Raw genomic sequence first — 24,852 nt, 5'->3', positions numbered from 1 at the left:
TTACCTAACTCCACCTCTCAGCCAGATACAGGTTCAATAGCATCTCTAGACAATGCCCCATCTCTAACCTTACCAACTCTGACCAACTCTTACCCAACCACAGTCTTCTAACTTGTCATCCTGAGCCCCCCTGCCCCCAGAAATCCATGACATCTGCACTCTGGACCCACTCATCCTGTCCCAAGCTGTCATATTCCTCTCATCCACCTCCTCAACAACTCCCTCAACACCAAAAAGCTTCCTGACCCCCTTGTCCCTCTGTCACTCTTGCACCAGCAACCCCCTGCCCTGGATCACCTCCACTGTCCACTTTCCCCGTTTCTGGGCTTGGGCAGCTGATCCCAGCTGGTGAGAATTCAGACACCGAGGTTAACTTATTGCCCTATGGAATTCACTCTGACTGCTCTATTCCCTGTCACTCGTCTGGCCTCAGCAAACTATTTCATTCCTTGCTCACTGACCCCCACGCCTGCAGCCTCACCAACTATTGCCAACTTCAACTCCTTCTTGAAGCCTCCAGTACTCCCACTGCCTCTCTCCCAAAGTCCTGCTGATATCACCAACTTCTTTCAGGGTAAAATAGAAACCACTGGGCATGAACTTTGCAAAGTTCTTCCTTCCCTTTCTCACAGCTCTACTGTCTCCTCTTCCTTCTCTTCCACCTTCCCTGCTCACAAGAAGCTTACACTCTAGGGGAGGAGACTGACAGGGGAATCAAAATAAATCAAGTGAATGTTCTATAAGAATATTAGTCGTACACGAATTGCATTTTCAATGGATAATACCTACATCGTAAAGGCAGTTGACTAAAAATAAACACAGAACCCTAGACGCAGATGATGGGTTGCTACATTCAGGATAGGGATAATTACCTGGGTAAGTATTGCTGTAAAAGGTGGGATTTTAAGAGGCCTTCAGAGGTGAGGAGGATTAAGGTCTGGTGGAGTTCAGGGCAGGGGTCAGGGAGAGAAGGGAGCTCTCAGTTTCAGGGACGGTATGAGTGAGCTGAGCTGAGAGCACAGGTTGGAGGTCGGCTCGGGTGGAACAAATACTTCAAGCAGGGAATGTACGGGAAAATTGAGGCCCAGAGAAGGTGAGTGTGATTTACCCAAGGTCACGCGACAGACAAATGGCAGAACCGGAACTAGAACCCGGGTCACCGGACTCTTGGGTCCGTGCTGATTCCACTGCGCCCCACTGGTTTGGAGGAGAAAGATGATATGTGCCAAGCGAGGTTTCAGGGAGATGGTCTGGGCCGGAGTGCCATTTTACCAATCAATCAGTGGTATTCATTGAGTGCTTTCTGTGTTTAGAGCTCTGTACTAAGCCCTTGGGAGAGTACAATACGTGTTCCCTGCCCGAAACAAGCATTTACAGTCTAGAGGACTGTAAGGACTGTAGAGGTCTTAAGTAAGCGTTGTTGCATCCACTTCATCCAGCCATCAGAATCGAAAGCCAAGGTAGATGTCTCACTTAAGATTTTTGGCTGTGATTGACTTAGGTCCGAATAGCTGCCTGATATAGTTCGAAACAGCACTTCATGGCAAATGTATAAGGATGTGAGTTGTTTTAAAAGTTACAAAAAGTCGCTTGAAATATTAAATTATCTGGGATCACCAAGATTTCATATTTCTCTGTTCTAATCCTCAGAAGAGTTAGGGCATCTTGAGGATTAAATTCTTTCACAGCGTATCCTGCTAGTTCTATAAGGTGATGAAGATGCCTTCCATATTGAACTGTTGTAGTGTAATTTAGGCTCGTTTTAAGTGGAATGCCTATAAAAATAAGAGTGAATACAAAACATACTGTTAATTGAACAGATCATCTTTGCATGCTAAAGAGAACATTCAAATGAAAACCCCTAAAAGAATATTCTCTATTCATTAGCAGCTTCTCTCACAAAATTGAAATTTCATATGAGGATTTATTAGAAAATCTTTAGAAAGATAAATCTAGATTATATCATCTTAGAGTTTATTTACTAGAGAAGGAGCATGGAGTAGTGGATAGAGCACGGGCCTGGGAGTCAGAAGGTCCTGGGTACTAATTCTGACTCCGCCACTTGTCTGCTGTGTGACCTTGGGCAAGTCACTTCACTGGGCCTCACTTACCTCATCTGTAAAAAGGGGATTGAGACTGTGAGCCCCACGTGGGACAGGGGCTGTGTCCAACCCGATTTGCTGGTCACCATCTCAGCGCTTAGTACAGTGCCTGGCACATACTAAGCACAGGGCTTGGCCCATAGCAAGTGCTTAAGAAATACCATTATTATTCTCATCAGGCTGTTAGCAATCATCAGCACAAACATTTATTAAGTTCTTATTCTTAATAACTCTAATGCACCATACTACATATTACAGAAAATACATAGAAATCGATGAAGTCACCGAGAAGCCACTTGGAGGTATCTGTTCAAAATGGCGTAAATGGTCTGTGTTAATTGGCACTAAATGTAGTTATTTTGGTCATATGAATTCACACAGAGATAGCTATTCTTCATAATCGAAGACCCAGCTACCGATAGTGATGTTTTATCCTTGTGTCTGGCTGAAAAAGTGCTGAACATAAACCAAAGGTAGGTGGAGCGCTTTTTTTTTTGGTCCCCTGCTCCGCTGAGTTGAACAGTGTCTTCCTCAGTATGGCCACTTGGACAACAAGAGTGTTGCCAAAAGCCACTACGACCTCTTCGGCAACTGAGAGCCCAATATAAAATTCCTGATTGACACGGGACTTGAGTTTAGGGTGGCAGGGTGAAAACTGCACTCAATTTGTCCTTACAGGAGTGGTGATGGACAAATCCTCACTCTTGGCTTCAAAGCTTTCCATCACCTTGCCCCCGCCTACCTCACCTCCCTTCTCTCCTTCTCCAGCCCAGCCCGCACACTCCGCTCCTCTGCCGCCAATCGCCTCACGGTGCCTCGTTCTCACCCGTCCCGCCGTCGGCCCCTGACCCACGTCCCACTTCTGGCCTGGAATGCCCTCCCTCCTCACGTCCGCCAAACTAGCACACTTCCCCCATTCAGAGCCTTACAGAAGGCTTACCTCCTCCTCTCCCAGACTGAGCCCCTCTTTTCCTTTGCTCCTCCTCCCCTCCCCATCACCCCGACTCCCTCCCTCTGCTCTACCCCCCTCCCCGTCCCACAGCGCTTGTGTATATATGTACATATTTATTATTCTATTTATTTTATTAACAATGCGTATATCTCTATAATTCTACTCATTTATATCGATGCTCCTGATGCCTGTCTACTTGTTTGGTTTGGTTTTGTTGCTGTCTCCCCCCTTCTAGACTGGGAGCCCGTTGTTGGGTAGGGATTGTCACTATCTGTGGCCGAACTGTACTTTCCAAGCGTTTAGTACAGTGCTCTGCACACAGTAAGCACTCAGTAAATACGACTGAATGGGTGAACGAATGATGGGACGAGATGGAAAAGACACACTCTCTTTCCTGGGCCTCCCAGAGCTAAGCCACATATGTACAGAAGTGCAGGAGAAGAGCTCCTGGACGGCAGGGATTGGGTCTTCCTACCGTATTGGCCTTTCCCAAGTACTCGGTACACTGCTCTGCACACGCTAGGCCCTCAAGAAATGCCAGTGGTTGACTGATAAATACTGAAGCCAGAACATGTAGAACTGTCAGAAAGAAAGTTGATTACCAACTCAATTTCTCCTGTGTAAAATCGGAGGACCTTAAGAAATGTCATTATGGTCCACTGGTCCACTAGATGCTGTTGGTCCACCTAGCTCAGTTCTCCAACAGTAGCCACAGGATGCTTGAAGGAACAGGGTGATGATTACCCTCATTTTGCGATGTATTCATTCATTCAATAGTATTTACTGAGAGCCTACTATGTGCAGAGCACTGTACTAAGCGCTTGGAATGTACAATTTGGCAACAAATAGAGATAATCCCTGCCCAATGACAGGCTCACAGTTTAATCGGGGGAGACAGATGGGCAAAAATAAGACAACATAATCACGATGAATAGAATCAAGGGGCTGTACACCTCATTAACAAAATAAATAGGGTAATAAAAATATATACAAATGAGCACAGTCCTGAGGGGAGGGGAAGGGAGAGGGGGAGGAGCAGAGGGAAAGGGGGCTTAGCTGAGGGGAGGTGAAGGGGGCAAGGGGGGGGAGCGGAGGGGGAGCAGAGAGGGAGCAGAGGGAGCAGAGGGAAAAGGGGTAGCCCAGCCTCAGAAGGCGTCTCGGGGGAGGTGAGCTCTCATAAGGACTTTGAAGAGGGAAAGAGAGTTAGTTTGGCGGAGGTGAGGAGGGAGGGCATTCCAGGAGAGTGGTAGGACATGGGCCAGAGGTCGACGGCGGGATAGGCATGAACGGGAGACAGTGAGGAGGTGAGCGGCAGAGGAGCGCAGCATGCAGGGTGGGCAATAGAAAGAGAGAAGGGAGGTGAGGTAGGAGAGGGCAAGGGGATGGAGAGCCTTGAAGGCCAGAGTGAGGAGTTTTTGTTTCGTGTGGAGGTTGATAGGCAACCACTGGAAGTTTTTAAGGAGGGCAGTGACATGCTGTCACCTGTCGCCGGGGACAGGTTCCTTCGGAATCGGCGCGGGAGAGAGAGAGAGAGGCTGGAGATGGAAAACCTGAGTTTTGTATAGAATTTATTCCGCGGGGCGGATTGAATTAATTAATTATTTAGACGCGACAGTCGGCCTTCCCTTTTGGGGGAAATGTGGTGTTAAAGCTTCCCCTTTGGGAGGAATTTGGTGTTAAAGCTTCCCTGATGGGAGGATTACACTAGTATGTTACTCGAGTGTGGGCGGACACCAGGGCCCGCCCAGGAAGAGCTCGTTAATGGTTTATTCACAACGTGGTGAGGCGGCTAGTTCCCACCATGTGCGCACCCACTTGGGAGGAATCCACTTAAGCGTTCAATCTACTTATGCGCCGACCCCATTTAGGCCTTAGATTTACTTATGCGCTACACACTCATGCGTTAAACTCACTTGCGCGTTACACTCGCTTGTACGCTACCCACTTACGCACTAAACTCACATGTGCATTATACTCACTTATACATTGCCCGCTTATACACTAAGCTCACATATGCGTTACACTCATACATTACCCACTTATGTATTTAACCCAGTTATGTGTTACACTCACCCGTCCCGCGACCCCTGTCTCTGTGTGTTGTTCCTGGTGGCAGAATGGCGTCTGGTGCTCGGGACAGGGAGAGACACGTGGGTGGCCGTTGCTACCGCTGTGATCATCCCAGAGAGAGACCCGAGCACCAGAGGCAACAGGTATTTATTACCTTTGGTTTGGGTGGTCCCCACTTCCTTCCTGTTCAATCTCCGCCCCCTTCCGCTCCCTTCCCTTCCATACCTTATTGGGTGGGCACGGAGGTGAGGGACACCTGTCTTCCCGTCCTGCCTCCTCTGGCCAGAGAGGTTACGTCACTGATGGCATTTTGACCTTTGGGTAGCAGGTGCCCAGGTCCACCTTGGCACACATGCCCAGAGCGTTTCTGCAGGAAGATCATCCGGACAGCGGATTGAAGAATAGACTGGAGTGGGAAGAGACAGGAGGAAGGGAGATCAGAGAGAAGGCTGACACAATAATCCAGCCGGGATATTATGAGAGCTTGTACCAGCCCGATAGCTGTTTGGATGGAGAGGAAAGGGCGGATCTTGGCGATATTGTAAAGGTGAGACTGGCAGGTGTTGGTGACGGATTGGATGTGTGGGGTGAATGAGAGACCTGACTCAAGGATGACACCAAGGTTGCCGGTTTGAGAGACGGGAAGGATGGTCGTACTGTCCACAATGACGGGGAAGTCAGGAAGAGGACAGGGCTTGGGAGGGAAGATAAGAAGCTCAATTTTGGACATGTTGAGTTTTAGGTGCCGGGCAGATATCCAGGTGGAGACGTCCTGGAGACAGAAGGAGATACGAGGCTGAAGGGAGGGGGAGAGAACAGGGGAGGAGATGTCGATTTGGGTGTTATCTGCATAGAGATGATAGTCGAAGTCGTGGGAACGAATGAGTTCACCAAGGGAGTGAGTATAGATGGAGAATAAAAGAGGGACAAGAACTGACCCTTGAGGAGCCCCTACAGTTAGTGGATGGGAGCGGGAGGAGGAGTCCGCGAAGGAGACCGAGAATGAGCGGGCAGAAAGATAAGAGGAGAACCGGGAGAGGACAGAGTCCGTGAAGCAAAGGTGAAATAAGGTGTGGAGGAGAAGGGGATGGTCGACAGTGTCATAGGCAGCTGAGAGGTCGAGGAGGATTAGGATAGAGTAGGAGCCATTGGATTTGGCAAGAAGGAGGTCATGGGTGACCTCTGAGAGAGCAAGTCTCGGTAGAGTGGAGGGGATGGAAGCCAGATTGGAGGGGGTCCCGGAGAGAGTTGGAGTTGAGGAATTCAAGGCAGCGAGTGTAGACGATTCATTCTAGGAGTTTGGCAAGGAAGGGTACGAGGGAGATAGGGCGATAACTGGATGGGGTAGTGGGGTCGAGAGAGGGTTTTGTTAAGGTTGGGGGAGACATGGGCATGTTTGAAGGCAAAGGGGAAGAAGCCATTGGAGAGTGAGTAGTTCAAGATAGAAGTTAAGGAGGGGAGGAGGGAAGGGGCGATGGTTTTTATAAGGTGAGCGGAAATGGGGTCCGAAGCACAGGTGGAGGGGGTGGCACTTGCGAGGAGGGAGGAGATCTCCTCTGAGGATACACCAGGGAAGGATGGGAAAGTAGGGCAAAGGGGGCTCCAGAAGCGGAACAGGTGAGTCTGGAGAGAGCACAGCCCTGGGAGTCAGAAGGACCTGGTTCTAATCCTGGTTCCGCCACCAGTCTGCTGGGTGACCTCGGACAAGTCACTCGATTTCTCTGCCCCTCACTCTCCTCATCCGTTAATGGGTACTGACACAAGCCCCGCCCTCAAGGAGTTTACAGTGTAATGGGAGGCCCTGAAACTGAAATCAATTAGCAGGTAAGGGGAAGCAACCGCGATTAAAGACACAACTGCCATGGGGGCGATGGGGTGGGAGAGGACTCGAGTACATAGGTGATGTTGTATGTTTGCAACTTTCCACACTAGCATCAGAATTCAGGATGGATTCAATTATTATCTCTCGGTCCATTATCTGTTTCTGAAACTCATTATGGTCCTTGTTAAGCCCTTACGATGAGCCAAGCACTGAACACTGGGGTAAATAAAAGTTAATCGGGGCCTCACAATTTCAATCCCCATTCTACAGATGAGGTCCCGTTGGCACAGAGAAGTGAATTGACTTGCCCAGGATCACACACGGCAGACAAGCGGTGGAGCCGCGATTAGAAGCCAGGTCCTTCTGGCCCCTGCTCTATCCACTAAGCCTCACCCCTTCTAAACTAGTAGGCTATATAAATGTAGGCCATATAAATGTTTTTCCTAGACTGAGAAATTCACAGACCTGCTCAGAAATTCATTAATTCATTCATTCATTCAATAGTATTTATTGAGCACTTACTGTGTGCAGAGCACTGTACTAAGCACTTGGAATGTACAAATCAGTAACAGATAGAGACAGTCCCTGCCCTTTGACGGGCTTACAGTCTAATCGGGGGAGACAGACAGACAAGAACAATGGCAATAAATAGAATCAAGGGGAAGAACATCTTATGAAAACAATAGCAAATAAATAGAATCAGGGTGATGTACATCTCATTAACAAAATAAATAGAGTAATGAAAATATGTACAATTGAACGGATGAGTGCAGTGCTGAGGGGATGGGACGGGAGAGGGGGAGGAGCAGAGGGAGATGGGGGGAAAAGAGGGTTAAGCTGCGGAGAGGTGAAGGGGGGGTAGAGGGAGCAGAGGGAAAAAGGGAGCTCAGTCTGGGAAGGCCTCTTGGAGGAGGTGAGTTTTAAGTAGGGTTTTGAAGAGGGGAAGAGAATTAGTTTGGCGGAGGTGAGGAGGGAGGGCATTCCAGGACCGCGGGAGGACCTGGCCCAGGGGTCGTCGGCGGGATAGGCGAGAACGGGGGATGGTGAGGAGGTGGGCAGCAGAGGAGTGGAGCGTGCGGCGTGGGCAATAGAAAGAGAGAAGGGAGGAAGAAAGAGAGAAGGGAGGAGAAAGAGAGAAGGGAGGAAGAAAGAGAGAAGGGAGGAAGAAAGAGAGAAGGGAGGAAGAAGTTCCCAGCGGTACGCTCTTCGAATTCAGGAGTGAAACCAGCAGCCGTAAGAACTATCTTAGAACTCAAGAACTCAAACATTTCCCCCTTTTAAATAGTTACCAAACAATAAAGTCTGGGGGTTGGAATCGTATTTAGGTTTTTCAGAAGAACCAAGGGCTTGGGAGTCAGAGGTCATGGGTTCTAATCCTGCCTCCACCGCACATCAGCCGTGTGACTTTGGGCAAGTCACTTCACTTCTCTATGCCTCAGTTCCCTCATCTGTAAAATGGGGATGAAGCCTGTGAACCCCACGTGGGACAACCTGATCACCTAGTATTCCCCCCTACCCCGGCCCCAGCGCTTAGAACAGTGCTTGGCAGAGAGTATGCGCTTAACTAATACCATCATTATTATTATCTTTTTTTTGCGTAAGACAAATAACGTGTTAAACTCAAAATATAGAGAATGGTTCCTTGATATCAAAGTATTTTACAAGGCTTTTTTCTTTTTTTCTTCAGGCCTGGTATAATATACGCCTACGAAGTTACTCGTTAGATCTTGAAATATAGTTGAAATATATTTACCATCTGCCCTTATCACCATAGCTCCAACAACCCCTCTGTGGGACAGAATCCTCTGTAGGACTGCTTCGGACCCTCGCTATATAACAGATGAAAGACAGCAGTGAAAGTTAATTAACCAAAATAACTTGTTGGGGGATAAACACTTTCCTTTTTCTCCAACTTGAGAATAAACTGTCCGTTGCAAAGACATCTCAGTCCGATTCTCATGAAAACATGGTTTAACTTTAGTCGAGGAGTTATCCGGAGCCTCCGTGTCTTCCGGTTTCTGGAAAACCTCCTGGAACGCTGTAGTCGCGATTTTGGAAGAGACCACGCGTCGATCAATCAGATCCTACGAGTCATCGGGTCGCTGATGGGAAATAGGGAATTCGGCTCTGGGGGAAGCAGATTTTCTACCATTTAAAGGAGAATATTTTGACAGCTATTTAGGACCGTACACCTTGCAAATCGATGTGCATATAGGTTCGCACACGCACCTAATCATCATCATATCTTTCAGGGTTTCTCTATGCGTAGTATCTCGTTTCTGCGCGCCGGTGGGGTTGGGTTAGTTAGTCTTTCCTTCCCGGTCTACCACGGACTTGGGGAATTAACCACAGTTCAGCGCGAAAGCTTCGTAGGTCAGATCAAATTTCGCCTTGATTTAACAGCGATAGAGAATGAGCAGAGGAAAGCCCAGAAAGAGAAGAAATGAGATCTTGTGAACGGGGGATGCTTAAAGCTCGGGGACCTGGGGTCGACTTTCTAGCCGGTATGGTTACGCGGGGCCCGTTGGCGAAGATGAGCGGCGCGGCACGGTTGCGGGGTTTCTCCGGGCTTGGCTGCGGTGGCTCAGTGGCAAGAGCCCGGCCGGGCTCGGGAGTCGGAGGACGTGGGTTCATTCATTCATTCAATAGTATTTATTGAGCGCTTACTATGTGCAGAGCACTGTACTAAGCGCTTGGGATGAACAAGTCGGCAACAGATAGAGACAGTCCCTGCCGTTTGACGGGCTTACAGTCTAATCGGGGGAGACGGACAGACAAGAACAATGGCAGTAAATAGAGTCAAGGGGAAGAACATCTCGTAAAAACAATGGCAACTAAATAGAATCAAGGCGATGTACAATTCATTAACAAAATAAATAGGGTAACGAAAATATTTCTTCTCCACGCTCCGCCACTCGTCTGCTGGGTGACCTCAGGCGAGCCGCTTGACTTCTCTGTGCCCTCAATGACCTCATCTGGGAGATGGGGATAACGACCGTGAGCCCCACGTGAGACAACCTCATTCCCTCGGATCTACAGGTTTGGGCGCGCCGTCAGCGTTTGAGAAATACCCCGGAGAAGCAGCGTGGCTCAGTGGAAAAGGCGCGGGCTTGGGAGCCAGAGGTCATGGGTTCGAATCCCCACTCAGCCACTCGTCAGCTGCGTGACTTGGGGCGAGTCATTTCACTTCTCTGGGCCTCAGTGACCTCATCTGGAAAACGGGGATGAAGCCCGTGAGCCCCATGGGGGACAACCTCATCACCCTGTATTCCACCCCGCCCCCCCCCTCCAAGGCTTAGAAGAGTGCTTGGCGCAGAGTAAGCGCTTAACCGAGGTCTTTAGCATCACTATTATCACTGTCAGAACGGCCAGCCGAGCCGCCCGGCGCCACCGCCCGCCCCCATCCCGGGCCCCTCCTCCTCTCCCCTCTCCCCTCCCTCCCAGACAGGGTGGGGGTCCGGCGAGGCTGGGGGCGGCCGCCGCCGGCCGAGTTTACCAAGGCGGAGCGAAGCCGGCGGAGAGGCCAACCGCGGCCGCGGTCTCCGAGGGGCATCGCGGCGGCCGCTGGTTGCTAGGAGACGGGGGCGGCGATGACGTCACTCGGGGCATGCGGCCGTTGGGGGGCGCGCGCGGGGGCGGCGGGGAGCGGCCGGGCTCGGGCTGCGGGGTGGGACGGTCCGGTCTGGGCGGGCGGAGCCTCCCCCTTCCCCGGGAGCCTTTTCGGGGGACTCCCTGCCCTGCGGGCGGGGACCCCGCCGCACCCTCCGTCCTCTCCTTCTCCTCCTCCTCCTCCTCTCTCTCTTACACACTCTTTCCCTTCCTGCCCTTCCTTCTCTCCCCGGTTGCAGTAGCCATTTATGCGGGCTTGCTACCAGTATGGTACCAAACTGAAAATAAATGACATAACCGCCTTTTTTCCCCTCCAAAGGCGAGTCACTTGAAGAGTGTAAACTTTCCCAAAGTGTTCACTTTTGCCCAAGGGTGGCACCTGGGAGTGGGCTGCCTCAAGTGTACAAAGCCTAAAGAATCAGGCGCCGCCATCATCTGCTCACTGCCTGGAGCCAGAGGTTTCTCCCATCTCCCTCCTACCATTTCTCTCCAAACTCCTTGAGCGAGTTGCCTCCACTCTCTGTCTCCAGTTCCTCTCCTCCAATGCTCTCCTGACTCCCTCCAATCTGGCTTCCTTCCCCTTCGCGCCACGGAAACTGCCCTCTGAAAGGTCACCAGTGATCTTCCTCTTGCCAAATCCAAGGGGCCTTTACTCCATCCTGATCCTCCTCGACTTCTCGGCTGCCGTAGACCCTGTCAACCACCCCCTTCCCCTGGAAATGTGATCCAACCTTGGATTCGCTGACACTGTCCTCTCCTGGTTCTCCTCCTCTCTGGCCACTCGTTCTCATTCTCTTTCCTGGGCTCCTCCTCTGCCTCCCTCTAGGCCCCCCTCCCTCCACCTCCCCAAATGTGGGAGTTCCTCAAGGCTCAGTTCTGGGTCCTCTTCTATTTTCCATCTACACCCACTCCATTCATTCATTCATTCATTCATTCAATAGTATTTATTGAGCACTTACTATTTGCAGAGCACTATACTAAGCGCTTTGGCAACAGAGACAATCCCTGCCCAATGACAGGCTCACAGTCTAAACGGGGGAGACAGACAGCAAAGCAAAACAGAACAAAACAAAACAAGACAACATTATCAAGATAAATAGAATCAAGGAGATATGCACCTCATTAACAAATAAATAGGGTAATAAATAATATATATATATACAAATGAGCACAGTGATGAGGAGAGGGGAAAGGGGAAGATCGGGGGTTGGGGGGGAGGGAAGGGGGAGCAGAGAGAAAGGGGGCTCAGTCTGGGAAGGCCTCCTGGAGGCGAACTCTCAGTAGGGCTATGAAGAGGGGAAGAGAGGTAGTTTGGCAGATGTGAGGAGGGAGGGCATTCCAGGTCAGTGGTAGGACGTGGGCCAGGGTCGACGGTGGGACAGGCGCGAACGGGGGACCGTGAGGAGGTGAGCAGCAGTGGAGCAGAGTGTGCGGGCTGGGCTATAGAAGGAGAGAAGGGAGGTGAGGTAGGAGGGGGCAAGGTGATGGAGAGCTTTGAAGCCAAGAGTGAGGAGTTTTTGTTTCATGCAAAGGTTGATAGGGCAACCACTGGAGGTTTTTGAGGAGGGGAGTGACATGCCCAGAGCGTTTCTGTAGAAAGGTAATCCGGGCAGCGGAATGAAGAATAGACTGGAGCGGGAAGAGACGGGAGGAAGGGAAATCAGAGAGGAGGCTGATGCACTAATCCAGTTGGGATATGATGAGAGCTTGTAACAGCAAGGTAGCAGTTTGGATGGAGAGGAAAGGGCAGATCTTGGCGATGTTGTGAAGGTGAGCCCGGCAGGTTTTGCTGACGGAATGAATGTTCGTTCATTCATTCATTCAATAGTATTTATTGAGCGCTTACTATGTGCAGAGCACTGTACTAAGAGCTTGGAATGTACAAATCGGTAACAGATAGAGACAGTCCCTGCCCTTTGACGGGCTTACAGTCTAATCGGGGGAGACAGACAAGAACAATGGCAGTAAATAGAATCAAAGGGAAGAACATCTCATTAAAACAATAGCAAATAAATAGAATCAAGGTGATATACATCTCATTAACAAAATAAATAGGGTAATGAAGATATATCCCGTTGAGCGGACGAGTACAGTGCTGAGGGGATGGGACGGGAGAGGGGGAGGAGCAGAGGGAAAGGGGAGAGAAGAGGGTTTAGCTGCGGATAGGTGAAGGGGGGGTAGAGGGTGCGGAGGGAAAAGGGGAGCTCAGTCTGGGAAGGGGATGTGTGGGGTTAATGAGAGAGCAGAGTCGAGGATGACACCAAGGTTGCGGGCCTGTGAGACGGGAAGGATGGAAGTGCCGTCCACAGTGACGGGGAAGTCAGGGAGAGGACAGGGTTTGGGAGGAAAGATAAGGAGCTCAGTCTTAGACATGTTGAGTTTCAGGTGGCGGGTGGACTTCCAGGTGGAGATGTCCTGAAGGCAGGAGGAGATACGAGCCTGGAGGGAGGGAGAGAGAACAGGGGAGGGGATGTAGATTTGGGTGTCATATGCATAGAAGTGATAGTTGAAGTCGTGGGAGCGAATCAGTTCACCAAGGGAGTGAGTTCACCAAGTTCACCCGTTCACCAAGGAGAACAGAAGGGAGCCAAGAACTGACCCTTGAGGAACCTCTACAGTTAGTGGATGAGAGGGGGAGGAGGAGCCCGCGAAGGAGACTGAGAATGAACGATTAGATAGATAAGAGGAGAAGCGGGAGAGGATGGAGTCCGTGAAGCCAATGTTGGATTAAGTGTTGAAGAGAAGGGGATGGTCGACAGTGTCAGAGGCAGCTGAGAGGTCGAGGAGGATCGGGATGGAATAGGAGCCATTTGATTTGGCAAGAAGGACGTCATTGGTGACCTTTGAGAGGGCGGTTTCGATGGAGTGGACGGGACGGGATGGGACGGAAGCCAGATTGGAGGGGGTCCAGGAGATTTCCTCTACTCCGTCTCCCTTCTGCGATGCCCTTGCACTCCTTTTGTACCCTTAATCACCGTCGGCTCCTTAGCACTTATCTACTTTATCCCTAATTCATTTCTTTATATTAAGGTCTGTCTACCTCTTCTAGATTCCTTGTGGACAGGGAACACTGTCTACTAACTCTGTTATTGTAGACTCTCCCAAGCATTGACTGCAGTGCTCTGCACACACTAGGTACTCAGTGAATATGATCGATTGATTGAGTCCAAGACAACACCGAGGATTCAGGCTTATGAGATAGGAAGAAAAGTGGTATTGTCTAGAGTGATGGGAAAGAGAAGCAGCATGGCCTAGTGGATAGAGCACAGGCTTGGGAGTCAGAAGGACCTGACTCTACCAGGTGTCGACCGTGTGACCTCGGGCAAGTCACTTTACTTCTCTGGGCCTCAGTACCCCCTCTGTAAAAGGGGGGTTAAGGCGGTGAGCCCCACGTGGGACAGGGACTGTGTCCAACCTGATTAGCTTGAATCCCCCCCCAGTGCTTAGTACAGTGCCTGGCGTCGACCCCTGGCCCACGTCCTACCGCTGCCCAGGAATGCCCTCCCTCCTCACATCCGCCAAACTAACTCTCTTCCCCTCTTCAAAGTCCTACTGAGAGCTCACCTCCTCCAGGAGGCCTTCCCAGACTGAGCCCTCCTTTCCCTCTGGTCCCCCTCCCCCCGCCACCTTCTGCTCTTCCCCCTTCCCCATCCCCAGCACTGTGCTCATTTGTATATATTATTTATTGCCCTATTTATTTTGTTAATGAGGTGTATATCTCCTTGATTCTGTTTATCTTCATGATGTTGTCCTGTTTTTGTTTTGTTCTGTTTTGCTTTGCTGTCTGTCTCCCCCTTTTAGACTGCTGGCCCGTCAATGGGCAGGGATTGTCGCTATCTGTTGCCGAGTTGCACATTCCAAGTGCTTAGTACAGTGCTCTGCACATAGTAAGTGCTCAATAAATACTACTGAATGAATGAATGAATGAATGAATATAGTAAGCGCTTATTAACAAATACCAGGGGAAAAAAAAGAAAATATAGGTGCCGGGGCAGGGTTTGCTTGGAACGATAAGGGATTTTAGTTTGGACATGTCTAGTTTGAGGTGTCAGCGGGTCACACTACCCAGGATCCCTGATCCAAGGAATCTTACAATCTAGATGGAAGGAGGGAGACACATAACGAATACTCAAGGTAGGAGGAGGTAATAGGGGCTGAAGAAGTAGTAAAGTACTGATGCATCCGCTGAGCGCTGACCTCCACTCTACCGAGACTGCTCTCTCTAAGGTCACCCAGACCTCCTTCTTGCCAAATCCAATGGCTCCTACTCCATTCTGATCCTCCTTGACCTCTCTGCTGCCTATGACACTGTCGACCACCCCCTCCTCCTCCACACCTTATCTCACCTTGGCTTCACAGACTCCGTCCTCTCCTGGTTCTCCTCTTATCTCTCTGGCCGGTCATTCTCGGTCTCCTTCGCAGGTGCCTCCTCCCCCTCCCATCCTCTAACTGTTGGAGTTCCCCAAGGGTCAGTTCTTGGCCCTCTTCTGTTCTCCATGTACACTCACTCCCTTGGTGAACTCATTCGCTCTCACGGCTTTGACTACCATCTCTACGCAGATGACACACAGATCTACATCTCTGCCCCTGTCCTCTCCCCCTCCCTTCAGGCTCGCATCTCCTCCTGCCTCCAGGATGTCTCCACATGGATGTCGGCCCGCCACCTAAAACTCAGCATGAGCAAGACTGAGCTCCTCATCTTCCCTCCCAAGCCCGGTCCTCTCCCAGACTTCCCTATCACCGTGGATGGCACGACCATCCTTCCCGTCTCTCGGGCCCGCGATCTCGGTGTCATCCTTCACTCATCTCTCTCGTTCACCCCACACATCCGATCCGTTACCGAGACCTGCCGGTTTCACCTCTACAATATCGCCAAGATCCGCCCTTTCCTCTCCCCCCAAACGGCTACCTTACTGCTACGGGCTCTCGCTATATCCCGGCTAGACTACTGTCTCAGCCTTCTCTCTGATCTCCCTTCCTCCTCTCTCGCCCCGCTCCAGTCTATTCTTCACTCCGCTGCCGGCTCATCTTCCTGCAGAAACGCTCTGGGCATGTCACTCCCCTTCTTAAACACCTCCAGTGATTGCCTATCAACCTCCGCTCCAAACAAAAACTCCTCACTCTAGGCTTCGAGGCTCTACATCACCTTGCCCCTTCCTACCTCTCCTCCCTTCTCTCTTTCTACCGCCCACCCCGCACGCTCCGCTCCTCCGCCGCCCACCTCCTCACCGTCCCTCGGTCTCGCCTATCCCGCCGTCGACCCCTGGGCCATGTCCTCCCGCGGTCCTGGAACGCCCTCCCTCCTCACCTCCGCCAAACTAATTCTCTTCCCCTCTTCAAAACCCTACTTAAAACTCACCTCCTCCAAGAGGCCTTCCCAGACTGAGCTCCCCTTCTCCCTCTACTCCCTCTACCGCCCCCCCTTCACCTCTCCGCAGCTTAACCCTCTTTTCCCCCCATCTCCCTCTGCTCCTCCCCCCTCCCTTCCCATCCCCTCAGCACTGTACTCGTCTGCTCAACTGTATATATTTACATTACCCTATTAATTTTGTTAATGAAATGTACATCGCCTCGATTCTATTTAGTTGCCATTGTTTTTACGAGACGTTCTTCCCCTCGACTCTATTTATTGCCATTGTTCTTGTCTGTCCGTCTCCCCCGATTAGACTGGAAGCCCGTCAAACGGCAGGGACTGTCTCTATCTGTTGCCGACTTGTTCATTCCAAGCGCTTAGTACAGGGCTCTGCACATAGTAAGCGCTCAATAAATACTACTGAATGAATGAATGAATGAATGAGTCGCCACAACAAGGCAGCTGCCCCGATTACCCTGGCCACGGCCGGCTCCTCGGCTCTCCCGCAGCCCCGCCTCCGTCCCAACAACCCCGCACACCCCTCAAGAAGCAGCGAAGCCAGTGGAAAGTGCACGGGGCTGGGCGTTGGGAGACCTGGGTCCCAGCCCCGGCTCCGACACTTGTGTGCTGCACGACCTTGGGCAAAGGCTCTTCGGCTTCTCTGCCCCTCAGCGCCTCATCTCTAAAACTGAGGAAAAAGCACCTGTCCTCCCTCGTCCTCAGCCTGGGCGTCCCGAAGGGGACTTATGCCGTCTCGGCTCGAATCGGCGCAGAATAATCACTCTGAACCAACAGCCCCTTTCGAAGGCGGCGTCTATCTGGCTCACCCCAGCCACCGACGCAGCCAATCAGATCCTATCTCGAGGGAAAAGGCGCGCAGGTTTCTGGGAGATGTAGTCCGCCGCTCGCTCGGGTCGGCGTTCGCCGCGGCCCGCCGAACTACCGCTCCCGTCGTGCCCCGCGGTGGGGCGGGCTGGGGCGGGCTGGGGCGGGCGGGGCGGGGCGGGGCGGGGCGGAGCGCAGCGGGCGCCGGGGCGCCGCCGTCGCCCTTCTTCCCTGTTCAGACCTTCCTCGTCGTCTTCCCCTTCCTCCTCCTCCTCTTCTTCTTCCTCTTCTTCTTCTTCATGGCGGCGCGGGGTCGTCGGTCCTGCAACTGGACCCCCGCCCCCCGCTCCTGCCCGATGCCCCCTGCCTGGTGCCCGGGGCCCCGGCGGGCGGGCGAGGTTGTGCCCTGCCCACGGGACCCCATCTCCCAGAGAGAGTACGGAGGTAGGCCGCTGCAGGGCCGGGGTGGGGGGCGGGTCTCTGGCCATGGGCTGGACACCCTTGGCCGGTTTCTGGGGAGTTTACCCTTCAGGATAACCTGAAGAGGGGCTAGGTGATTAACCCCCAACGAGAGCCCTCCTCAGACTTCTGCTGCCTCCCTGGTTCCGGGCCCAGGCTGGAGGAAAAAATCTTTGATAATCACTGGCCACATTGGGATTGGCAGGAAAAGGGTCAACCTCCCATCAGCGGGTTGGAATCGATCAGCGGTATTGATCGAGTACCGTGCGCAAGGAGAACACTGCACCAAGCACTTGGGAGAGTCCCATTCCACAGAGTCGGCGGGTACATTCTGTTCCTACGAGGCGCTTAGGATCTAAAGGGAGGAGCTAGAAAGAAAAGACCGCCTAGGTGTAGAGTTTGAATTAACCCTCCACAGGGAGCACAGCCCCATTTCCTTCTTGGGATTCCACCCTCGGCCAGGGCATCCGATTTTCCCGTATTTGATCTGGGCTGATTACTCAGGTCCGTTTATCTTTTCCCTTCTCCCTCAGCTTTTTGGGCATTTCACTGACCACTCGCACCTCCGCCGGAGGACGGCCAGAGACTGACGTGGAAACCCGAATCGGTCTCTGGTGCCTCTGCTTAGCAGCTTTGATAAAAGTTCCAGCGGAGGGAGGCACGGAAACAAATGGCAAAACGGATGCGCGTCGGTGGATTTCCTATTAGGGTTCTATCAGCGAGGACAGTTGCGAGCTGGGCCAACCGTTATCAATCAGTCGTATTTATTGAGTGCTCACCCTGTGCCGAGCACCGTCGAGAGACCGTTGCATTTCTTGTTCTCTGCCCTGTGCGGTTGTAGATGGCCCCTGACGAATGACGTGCAGACAGGTGCAGAAACTCCAGGACCAGGTTTCTCTGCGGGAGATTCCTGTGGCCGAGATCCCGAAGCCACGCTTCCCTGAGGACAGGTAAATTCCTAAGGAGTGAGTGTCAGATCGGACCCCAGAGTGGTACGGTTGGAGTGTGCTGACCCCATAGTGCCGGTGCTAAAGGAGGCCCCTGGATCGAAGGATTCTTTGGCACAGAAAGCGGGCAACCGGCCGTTCACGTGACTTGCGAGGACATCCTGCCCTGGGAGTACCTCTCATCAAACGTCTCTCACCCAGCTTCAGTCCCCTTTCAGACTAACCTACTCTCAGTGCCTCATTCTCATCTCACCCATCTCTGACTCCTTGCTCACACACTCCCTCCTGCCTGGAACTCCTTCCACCCGCACCCCAAGTCCACCGGACCATAGATCTCCCTATCCTCACAGCCTTCTGCAGTCACATGACCTCCAGGAGCTCTCCCTTGATTACATTTTCTTTTGTCCAGGTGATCCGTACTCCCCCTAACTATGACACGTCTATACACAACTACTTATATACTTGGCTTTTTAAGTATTTTCTTATCTCCCTATCCAATTTTCCTTTTTCTTCTTTTAGCTGTAATTCATTTTGTGTCTGGCTCCCCTGCTGGCCTTTGATTTCCTCAAAGGCCGGAATCCTGTTTTCTAACTCTATTTTAATATCCCATGTGCATGCCACATTGCTCTGCTCAAGGGAGGTACTCGATAAATACCGCTGTTGCAGCCGCTTCCTTTCTCTCCCTGGCAGATGATTTCAAAGCTGCCTTTGATGAAGACTATCTACCACCTCAAGTTGGCGGAGCTGGAAAGAAAAGACCAGGACAGAAGGGAGGTAAAAGTCTCAGGAGGAAGGAGGGAAAGGAATTGTCACTGAAGAAAGACATCTACCCCAAAAAATAGTGAAGGGAGAAGAATGGCCTCTTCCAGAGAGAACGGGTCACACGATGAGAATGAAAGAATGGGGGGACTGGGAAGAAGAAGTCTCCAAAGACAGGAGAGAGGCTTAACAGCCTTCCTGGAAGAACACGTCGAGGGATGGGGTGGGGGGGACGAGAAGTGTGGCCTGTCCAGGAGAAGAGGACAGGCGATGCAGACGGAAGGCACGGTGAGAGGAAAGGAAGACGAGGCGGGTGCCCGCCAGAGGTGCGTACTGCCCAAATCACATCCTTTTGGATTATGGCTTTCCCAGGCACCCTTGTCGAGTCTTCCTCCGTTCAGTTGAAGAAAATAATTTAGGGCACGGTTATGAGATGCCTCGTTTAATTACTGCCAACACGAACCTTGCATTTTTATCAGTTCCCCAGCTCCGCTGTTCCGGCTGTGGGATGGGTGTGCAGCTGGGCTGTTCCTGCCATCAGGATCTGAAACTTTATTAAAGATGTACTAGAGAAGGAGAGAATGTTTCTGAAAAATTAAAATCAGTACTCTTCTTCGTGCCTGCAGCCACCCCAGCTCTTTGGAGTGCAGAGCAAGTGGGTCCCCAACACCGGGGAATTAATTTTTTTTATTCATTTTGTAATAAAAAGAATACCCCCCGCCATAGCCCCATGGCAGGTCATCTCCAGAGATGAGGGAGCCCCATTGCCGGGGCATTTACTTTTGATTTATTCATTCAGTTGTATTTATTGAGCAGTTCCTATGTGAGGAACACTGTACTAAGCGCTTGAAAAGTACAATTCGGCAACAGAGTCTATCCCTACCCAAAAATGGGCTTACAGTCTAGAAGGGGGGAGACAGCAAAACAAGTAGACAGGCATCAATAGCATCAATATAAGTAAATAGAATGGTAGCTGTATACACATCATTAATAAAACAAATAGAATAATAAATATGTACATATACACAAGTGCTGTGAGCAGGGAAGGGGGTAGAGCAGAAGGGGTGATGGGGAGGAGGAGCAGAAGAAAAGGGGGGGCTCAATCTGGGAAGGCCTCCTGGAGGAGGTGAGCTTTCTGTAGGGCTTTGAAGGGGGGAAGAGAGCTGTTCGGCCGATGTGAGGAGGGAGGGCATTCCAGGCAAGAGGTAGGTCGTGGGCCAGGGGTCGATGGTGGGACAGGCGAGAACAGTGATGTTAGCGACAGAGGAGCAGAGTGTGCGGGCTGGGCTGTAGGAGGAGAGAGGGGAGGTGAGGTGGGAGGGGGCAAGGTGATAGAGAGCTTTGAAGCCAGTAGGAGTTTTTGCTTCATGCGAAGACAGATGGGCAACCACTGGAGGTTTCTGAGGAGGGGAGTGACATGCCCAGAGTGTTTCTGTAGAAAGGTAATCCAGGCAGCAGAGTGAAGAATAGACTGGAGCGGGAAGAGACGGGAGGAAGGGAGATCAGAGAGGAGGCTGATGCAATAATCCAGTTGGGATATGATGAGAGCTTGTACCAGCAAGGTAGTAGTTGGGATGGAGAGGAAAGGGAAGATCTTGGCGATGTTGTGAAGGTGAGCCCGGCAGGTATTGGTGACGGATAGGATGTGTCGGGTGAATGAGAGAGCGGAGTCAAGGATGACGCCAAGGTTGTGGGCTTGTGAGACGGGAAGGATGGTAGTGCCGTCCACAGTGATGTGAAAGTCAGGAAGAGGACAGGGTTTGGGAGGAAAGATAAGGAGCTCAGTCTTAGTCATGTTAAGTTTCAGGTGGACTTCCAGGTGGAGATGTCCTGAAGGCAGGGGGAGATATGAGCCTGGAGGGAGGGAGATAGAACAGGGGAGGAGATGTAGATTTGGGTGTCATCTGCATAGAGGTGATAGTTGAAGTCGTGGGAGCGAATGAGTTCACCAAAGGAGTGAGTATAGAAGGAGAACAGAAGGGGGCCAAGAACTGACCCTTGAGGAACCTCTACAGTTAGTGGATGAGATGCGGAGGAGGAGCCCGGGAAGGAGGATGAACGTTTAGATAGATGAGGAGAACCAGGAGAGGACGGAGTCTGTGAAGACAAGGTTGGATAACATGTTGAGGAGAACGGGATGGTTGACAGTTTCACAGGCAGTTGAGAGGTCGAGAAGGATCAGGATGGAGTAGGAGCCATTGGATTTGGCAAGAAGGAGGTCATTGGTGACCTTTGGGAGGGTGGTTTCGGTGGAGTGGAGAGGACGGAAGCCAGATTGGAGGGGGTTCAGGAGAGAGTTGGAGTTGAGGAATTTGAGGCAGCGAATGGAGATGACTCGTTAGGTCTTCTTTCAGTTGAAGGGATTAATTTAGGGCTCAGTAATGAGATGCCTCGTTTGGTTAGTGCCAACGTGAACCGTGTAGTTTTTTTTGGTTCCCTAGCTCTGTTGTCCTTGCTGTGGGATGGGTTTGCAGCCAGGCCCTTCCTGCCATCAGAATCCAAAACTTTATTAAAAATTTACTAGGGAAGGAGAGAATGTTTCTGAAACATTAAAATCAGTATCCTTTTCCGTGCTGGCAGCCACCCCGGCTCCTTGGGGCACAGATCAAGCGGGCTCCCCAACCCTGGGGAATTTATTTTTTTCTTTGTTTTGTAACTAAAGAATGCCTGTCACTGTCTCCCCACAGCTGGTCATTTCCACTGGCGCGGGAGCCCCAGTGCCAGGGCATTTGTTTTCAATTTCAATTCAGCGGCTCACCGTGACCAGCTGGGAAACCCCCAGCTGTGGCGGCCCGGACCAGAATCCCCCCCTGCCACGGGGCTCGGCTCCAGGTTCACCCACGAACGCTTCCGATTCAGAGGCAATCCTGTGGTGATTCCCGGGTTCCTTCCTCCCCGGCTTCACCGAAAGTCCCCGTCTCCCTCTTCCCTGGCTCCTCCTGCTTGTCAGATCAGGCAACTCGGTAATGCAAAGCAAGAGACGGGTCTCCCCGAAGTCACGTAAGAAAGCCGCCCGAGAGCATCTTGAAGATTTTTGCCCGAATAATGTGCCGTAGCGAAAAACACTCCATCCTGCGCCTTGTGGAACCGACAAGACGAAGAGGAAACGGTCCCAGAGTGGAGAGAAATGATGGTGGTGGGTCTGGTGAGCCTCATCCTGTTGGCCACAGAGTCCCCAACACGACCGGCCCTCTGCTGGGTTGCAGAAGGCAGATGTCCAGCCTGAGGTCCCGTTGCAGATGGGGCGGACTCTACGGGAGCACCTGGAGGCCTGGGTCGAGCCAGAGACCCCTGGCTCCCTGGTGATGCGGGCCCCGACTTGGGTACTGTGGGCCACATGTGCTGAGGCCATGGGCTTCTTTTATTTGTATTTTTTGGCCTGTTATGGGGTCTCTGCCAGCTCAGTGCCCCGGCCAAACCTCGCAGCTGAGCCCCAGCCAGGTAGCCCTTCCTGCTGCGCGGACACAGGAGGGTGGGGGGCTTCCTGGTCGCTGTCCCTTCTCCTGGGGCCAGTCCTGGCCATGTTGGGGAGGATCCTGTGGGGGCTGAAGTCGGTGCTTTTCCCGGAGGGCTTCGTGGCTGGGTGGGAAGCAGCATGGCTTAGCAGCATGAGCCTGGGAGTCCGAAGGGCCTGGGTTCTAATCCCGGCTCTGTCACTTGTCTGCTGTGTGACTGAGGCAAGTCACCTCCCTTCTCTGTGCCTCAGTTACCTCATCTGTAAAACGAGAATTAAGACTGTGCGCTCCTTGTGGGAAAGGGACTGTGTCCAACCCGATTTGCTTGAACTGTGTCCAGCTTGCCCCAGCAGTTGGTGCTCGACACACAGTACGTGCTTAACAAATACCATCAGTATATTGAGAGTGGTACCGGATTCATCGGTGCCAGCCCAGATGCTGCTGAGAAATTGGCCGGGTCCCTGGAGAAAGGCATAGTTGGCTTGCCCTACAGAAGACCTGCTTATGCTGTTCCAATGTGCCATCCCTCAGAAATGAGTTCTTAGTGTTTATTTCTATGCACTCTCCATTAAATCTGAACACGAATCAACCGAATGCTCCATCGTGGTGATTGTGAGTGTTTCCCTCGTTTTTCTGATAATTTCCGCATCTGTTGAGAAACCCAACGGGCCCGAAGGTGGCATTTCCCCTGCCCCATGCCATCTGTCTTCCTCTCCTCAGGCTACAGCAGCTGCACCCGGTCCCACCTGGCTGAGACCGATCCACGCCCTCGATGAACCCAAAGGCTCCTCCTACCCCACGAGTAGCTTGAGAGCTCCCCGGGACCGGCGTGCAAATTCAGGAAGGCCGGGAATCCCCAGGTGGGTTCCTCCAAGGTCCCCCCAAGGCCAAACCACACCCCTAAGAGACAGCTCTGTCCTGGCACAGCTCCAATTACACACGAAGCTGCCTTGAGCTTCAGGGACTCCCTGGAAGCTATTAGCTTGAGATGGGGCCTGGGACCCTGGGGAGTTCAGTGCAGTTGCTCTCCTGGTGGATGTTTGTCATGAGAGAATTGGTTCAGGCCGGTCCTTTCCAAACGACCTGTTTTTGCTCGGGTGAGCGCCTGGGGTCAGTCGGAGGAAGGTCCTTCCAAAAGAGAAATCCCAGAGGGACTTCTGGATGGGTAGGCATATTTCTCCAAGATTCGTGCAGCCCATTATTCATATCCCCAGCCTGATTTCCATGAGATGGACCCTCGAAAAATAGATCCAAATGAAGTCACTGGAGCCAGCTTTCTGGAAGCAACCCTTAGCTCCCTAGCCTGAAGAGGCCTACCTCTCTTCTCTGAAAATCTGGGGTTTTCCATGGAACTCTGGAAATTCCACAGTTTCTGCCGGGCTAACGTGACAGGCTCTAGATAGCCTCGAGAAGCAACGTGGCCTTGTGGATAGAGCACGGGCCTGGGAGTCAGAAGGACCTGGGTTCTAATCTTGGCTGCGCCACATGTCTGCTGTGTGACCTTGGACAAGTCACTACAAGTCACTTCACTTTTCAGGGCCTCAGTTACCTCATCTGTAAAATGGAGATTAACATTAATGGAACATGGACTGTGTCCGACCTGACTAACTTGCATCTACTCTAGCACTTAGTGCTTTGCACATAGTAAGCACTTAACAAGTACCATAAAAATAATGATATAATAATTATGATCATTATGAGATTTCTAACGTCTTCGCTATCCCAGAGAAAAGCTCCCTGGTCAGTGCTCATTTGGTTGATCCCACATACTTCCTGGCTGATGGGCCACAGCCGTGACTCTAAGGAAGATTTCAGAAGGATGGGAGGTGATGGGATATTTCAAGGCCAAACTCGGAGAGAGCAGAAAGGGCTTCCAATGAGGGGGGGTCTTCCCTGGGCTCAAGGGGCAAGGGAAGAGGGAGGGAGAATTAGCAATGTCATTAGTTCTGTTCTAGGGCCTCTTCTTTCTGGACAGGCATCGTGACACCCAAACATGATTTCATTTTGTAGGTCGGTGGAAATTACCAAAGTGACTCTTCCTGAGGGTGGGCTGGAGGAGGTAGCTTGCTGTTGCTTATTGCCATGGATTCTAAATGTTTGGCTCCGGCACCCCACCTCGGTCACCCAACACTCTCAAAGGAGCTAGCATGACCTAGTGGATAGAGCATCGGCATGGAAGTAAGAAGGACCTGGGTTCTGATCCCAGTCCTGCCACTTGGCTGCCGCGTGACCTTTGGCAAGTCAGTTTACTTCTCTGTGCTTCACTTACCTCGTCTGTAAAAAGGGGATTAAGACTGTGAGACCCATGTGAGACATGAACTGTGTCCAACCTGAATAGCTTACATCTACCCCACGGCTTGGGACAGTGCCTGGGACATAGTAAGCTCTTAACGGATACCGTTTAAAAAAAAAATGGAGCTGGTGACTGGCCCTCTCTCTCCAGATAGGGAAAATCTGGAACTGTTCTGGCTCAGATGGTTAGAGGAACAGCAAAAGTCC

General features: G+C 51.7%; 1 protein-coding gene and 1 long non-coding RNA gene across 7 annotated transcripts; one reads left to right on the top strand and one right to left on the bottom strand.

Moving 5' to 3' along the window:
- Positions 1-454: 454 nt before the first annotated feature.
- LOC114808894 (dynein light chain roadblock-type 2-like) lies at positions 455-10,514 on the bottom strand. Of its 4 annotated transcripts, none has more exons than XM_029057150.2 (3): positions 10,443-10,508; positions 8,700-8,775; positions 455-1,775 (listed from the first exon to the last, which is right to left on the bottom strand). In XM_029057150.2, the coding sequence occupies exons 1-3, from the start codon at positions 10,497-10,499 to the stop codon at positions 1,570-1,572; spliced, it is 339 nt and encodes a 112-aa protein (XP_028912983.1). In that variant the 5' UTR covers positions 10,500-10,508; the 3' UTR covers positions 455-1,569. The 4 variants fall into 4 exon arrangements, 1 of the variants encoding a protein (XP_028912983.1); XR_003756653.1 differs by lacking the exon at positions 455-1,775 and adding an exon at positions 5,492-5,530 and having other exon boundaries at positions 10,443-10,514; XR_003756650.2 differs by lacking the exons at positions 455-1,775; positions 10,443-10,508 and adding an exon at positions 5,492-5,530 and having other exon boundaries at positions 8,700-9,564.
- Positions 10,515-16,929: 6,415 nt separating this feature from the next.
- On the top strand, positions 16,930-22,126 carry LOC114808893. 3 transcript variants are annotated; one of them, XR_003756649.2, is made up of 4 exons: positions 16,932-17,177; positions 18,034-18,142; positions 18,830-19,224; positions 21,586-22,126. It is a non-coding gene; the product is annotated as an uncharacterized LOC114808893 (long non-coding RNA). The 3 variants fall into 3 exon arrangements; XR_003756648.2 differs by lacking the exon at positions 21,586-22,126 and having other exon boundaries at positions 16,930-17,177; positions 17,726-18,142; positions 18,830-19,726; XR_003756647.2 differs by lacking the exon at positions 21,586-22,126 and having other exon boundaries at positions 16,930-17,177; positions 18,830-19,723.
- Positions 22,127-24,852: the final 2,726 nt, after the last annotated feature.

This window comes from Ornithorhynchus anatinus, unplaced genomic scaffold (assembly GCF_004115215.2).
Source record: "Ornithorhynchus anatinus isolate Pmale09 unplaced genomic scaffold, mOrnAna1.pri.v4 scaffold_34_arrow_ctg1, whole genome shotgun sequence".
Lineage (NCBI taxonomy): Eukaryota > Metazoa > Chordata > Mammalia > Monotremata > Ornithorhynchidae > Ornithorhynchus > Ornithorhynchus anatinus.
Note: the sequence above shows the minus strand (reverse complement) of the source record. Positions and strands in the feature narration are given on the sequence as shown.